Consider the following 3,424-nt stretch of genomic DNA (forward strand, 5'->3'; position numbering starts at 1 on the left):
ACAGTGGAATAAGAACCCAATGCTACCAAAAGAAGCACTGTTTCTCTTCTCATGTCACAGGGGACACACAGCTGCCTGTGTTGGCAGCCACAGCGTCCTCCAGCAGGGTGAACTCTGTAGCTAGCAACACCACAACCCCCAGAAACGCAGTTTCAGATCATAGAAAAATCCTTGGGATGTAGAATGCACTTTATTTCAAAATTGTCATTGCACTTATGGATAAGGTCACTTAGGTCGCAGACAAACCATGGAGAAAGGATAAAAGACTGACAGGAACACCTTATCCTCAGGGAGAGGAGAACCGGCCACAGAACAGAATCCCATTGGTCTTAACATGCTGAATGAAGAAAAGGAAGGGGCGGTCGGCACAGAAACGAGGGGTGACACTGAGTGACCTCTTTGTCTTGTTGACATGTGTAGCAGCCGCAGCCTCTGTGCCCTCCTCATTGACCTCCACAAAGGACTTATGCACAACCTTTGACAGAAACAAGCCTTGCTTGGAAGATATTCCAGAAAAGTCTGCCCTGTCCTCAAAGGCATCCGTCATGCCCAGCTTGAACAGGAAGTCCTTCATGTCATAATTCTCCTCCAGTTTAAACCGTGGGAGGAAAACCTCCACCTTTTGTTCTTGCATCTTGTCCAGCCTCGTCCACTCTATGAACTTCTCATAAGTTATTTCCTTTTCCACCTAGAAGAGAGGTGGACACTTTAGGACAACGTTGTCACCCGGGGCACTTGAGACGATGGGGAGGGTCTACACTGCCCAGGGATGCGTGGCTTTAAGTTATTAAAGTAGCTGGGAGGGGCTAGGATTCAGCTCGGTGGTGAGTGTTTGTCAAGCAGGCTCCAGGCTCTGAGTTCCACCCCTGCCTCACAAATGAATGGAAGATAAAAACATGATCATGGGAGCCTAGGAAGCCACCCTTGCAGAAACACAAATGCCACTCTTTCTCCCTCACAGTTCCATCAAGGTCTCATGATCATTACCGTTTTCAGATCAACGTGCTCATCTGGAAGCATGATGATCATGTTCAGCTCATTGCCAGCATAGGGAAGCAACAGAATCTTGGTGAATATCTCTCCAATATAGGTCATTTTGAAGGTAGACTTCTTAGACATCATTTGCACAGGTTTCTCCTCATTCTGTGAAAGAGAGATAAATATTAAGTTGAAAGGAGACACAAGTAACACATTGGGCAGATTCAACAAGAAAGTCAATACAATAGGAATACTTGTTTTTTTTTATTATATTGTAAATGTATGAGTGTCCAGCCTGAACATATGTATGTACGTGTACCACCTGACTACGTGCATTTGGTGCCTGCATATTTTAGAAGAGGGTTTCAAATCCCCCTGGAACTGGAGTTATACATGGTTATGAGACACCAGTGGGTACTGAATTCGAACTCTGGTCCTGTTTCTAATTGTCTAGCCATCTCTCCAGCCTTAGGAGCATTTTCTTAAACTGACTTCTGTGGTATGTCGTCAGTCTCTCAAATGCTTGCTTAGCCCTTACGTGACCCCCCCCCCGCACCCCCCCTGCAAAACCTGTTCTTCAAGGCTTGGTCCTCAGGTGTGTTAGACTGAGAGGAGGTAGACTTCTGTTTGTTTGAGACAAAGTCTCACTATGTAGCCCTAGTTGGCCTAAAATTGCTACACAGGTCAGGCTGGCCTTGAAGTCAGAGAACTACCCGCTTCTGCCTCCCAAGTATTGTGAGTAAAGGTAAGCACAACCAAGCCTGGCATAGGAGAAGAATCTCATAAGAGGTGGGGGCAAGAGGGGGGCGTTTATGTCATTAGGATGTGCCCTTGAAAGGGGTTGTGGGATCCTGGACTTTTTCCTCTCTTCTCACTTCCTGGCCTTGGCATGAGCCATTTTACTCCAGCACCTGTTCCTAGAATTCCAGTACCTTCACAACAGGCCCCAAAACAACAGGTTCATCTCATCACAGACTTAAACTTCTAACACTGAGTCCAATAAGCCCTGTCTTTACTGAGTTGTCCATCGCCACACTTTAGTGTCAGAAAGCTGACCAGCTCAGTCTCTAAATACCTGCGATGTCCTGGGCCAACATTCTTTTCACTTGGGGTCTCATATATTCTCATCACTTTGAACAAAATTCCCAAATTCACTGTTCTAGCCAGGACTTCTCCCTGAACTCAGAAATAATGTATTTTGTACTCTCTTTGACTCCTACACTTTGGTATTCCTTTGTACATCTGCTCTACCTATAATTCTTACTGGTCTTGCTTGACAATGATGTCCTGCCAGTTGCCAAAACCAACTTGAGTCCACGACGGCTGTCATTCTCTCATGCTCTGCATTTGACTCATGATCAAACTGTATCGTCTGTCCCTTTGAAATAGAACCAAAACCTGACTTTATTTTTAAACCTCCACCCAAATAAGCATAGCCCTGGGATACAGTGATGACCTCTTTGTCACTGAATCCAGCACAGCGGCCATAGGTCCTAGCACAATGCAAGTGAGACCACAGCACTGTGTACCACTCTACCAGGAGCAATAGTAAATGAAAGTCCTTAAAACTGCCCGGAATAGAGAAAAGAGCACACACTGTTTCCTATTCTGCTCCTCTCTTCTTTGATCTACTATACTCACAGGGCTGTTTAAAGTGCTATGGTTAGCTAGGTTAAGCCCCTTTCTGCCCAGCAAACTGGGTCTCAAACCTGGAACATTCCTCATAGGCTCTGGTTGTCTGCTCACACACCATCTTCCCAGTGAATTTCTTCAGTAGCTCCTCACTGAAACCACACCCAAGCACAGCATCCTGCCACCTCCTCTGTAGTCTCTGGAGCCCTCCCACCAACCACTGTGTTCTTTCCTATGCTTATCTCAAATTTCTCTCCTCCAGGAAAACAAAGCTTCATAATAAGGGCAGACACACTCAACCAGTTAATGCCTAGTGCACAGTAGGCTCTTAAGTAACATTTGAAGACCATATTAGTGGCAAACTAGTGAGCAGAAATACTGCTCATAATTTAAATACAAATCATACCAACATAAAACCTTGTGCCTTTGGAGGCATGACAACATATATGGATTACAGTCAACATCTGATGTAGCTATAGACCAGCTTGTGTTGACTGCAGAGACAAAGAGACAAGGCAGTGCCTCCCGGCCTTGCACTTAGCAGGAGTCACAGTAAGTGGTTCCACTTCTATAATGAATGGGAAAGGTCTCAGAAAGAGACTTCTTGCTCTCAGCCCTATGTCCTTCCCCGTGGACTGCTGAGTCAGGGTCAAAGTCCTGGTGTGAGCATGAGGACAAAGGTCCCATGCTAAGGATGGTAGAGCAGGAAAGAAGAGTCAGTTCCCCAGAGCATCACCCAGTGTAGGAAGCCCCAGGCTCCACCCATTTCCTGCCTCCCAGGTGGGTGATGAATCCGTGTGTTGTCAACTATAGT

At 46.0% G+C, this 3,424-nt stretch overlaps 1 protein-coding gene across 1 annotated transcript; it reads right to left on the reverse strand.

Annotated features, from left to right (window-relative positions):
* Positions 1 to 244: 244 nt before the first annotated feature.
* On the reverse strand, positions 245 to 1,231 carry LOC126496291 (serpin B6-like; the record flags this gene model as incomplete). Its single annotated transcript, XM_050133821.1, has 2 exons — positions 245 to 688; positions 988 to 1,231. Coding segments are annotated over 2 exons (646 nt in total), but the record flags the coding sequence as incomplete, so codon positions are not given.
* Positions 1,232 to 3,424: the final 2,193 nt, after the last annotated feature.

This window comes from Alexandromys fortis, unplaced genomic scaffold, assembly GCF_014885135.2.
Source record: "Alexandromys fortis isolate MF-2015 unplaced genomic scaffold, M_Fortis_MF-2015_v1.1 scaffold_2423, whole genome shotgun sequence".
Lineage (NCBI taxonomy): Eukaryota > Metazoa > Chordata > Mammalia > Rodentia > Cricetidae > Alexandromys > Alexandromys fortis.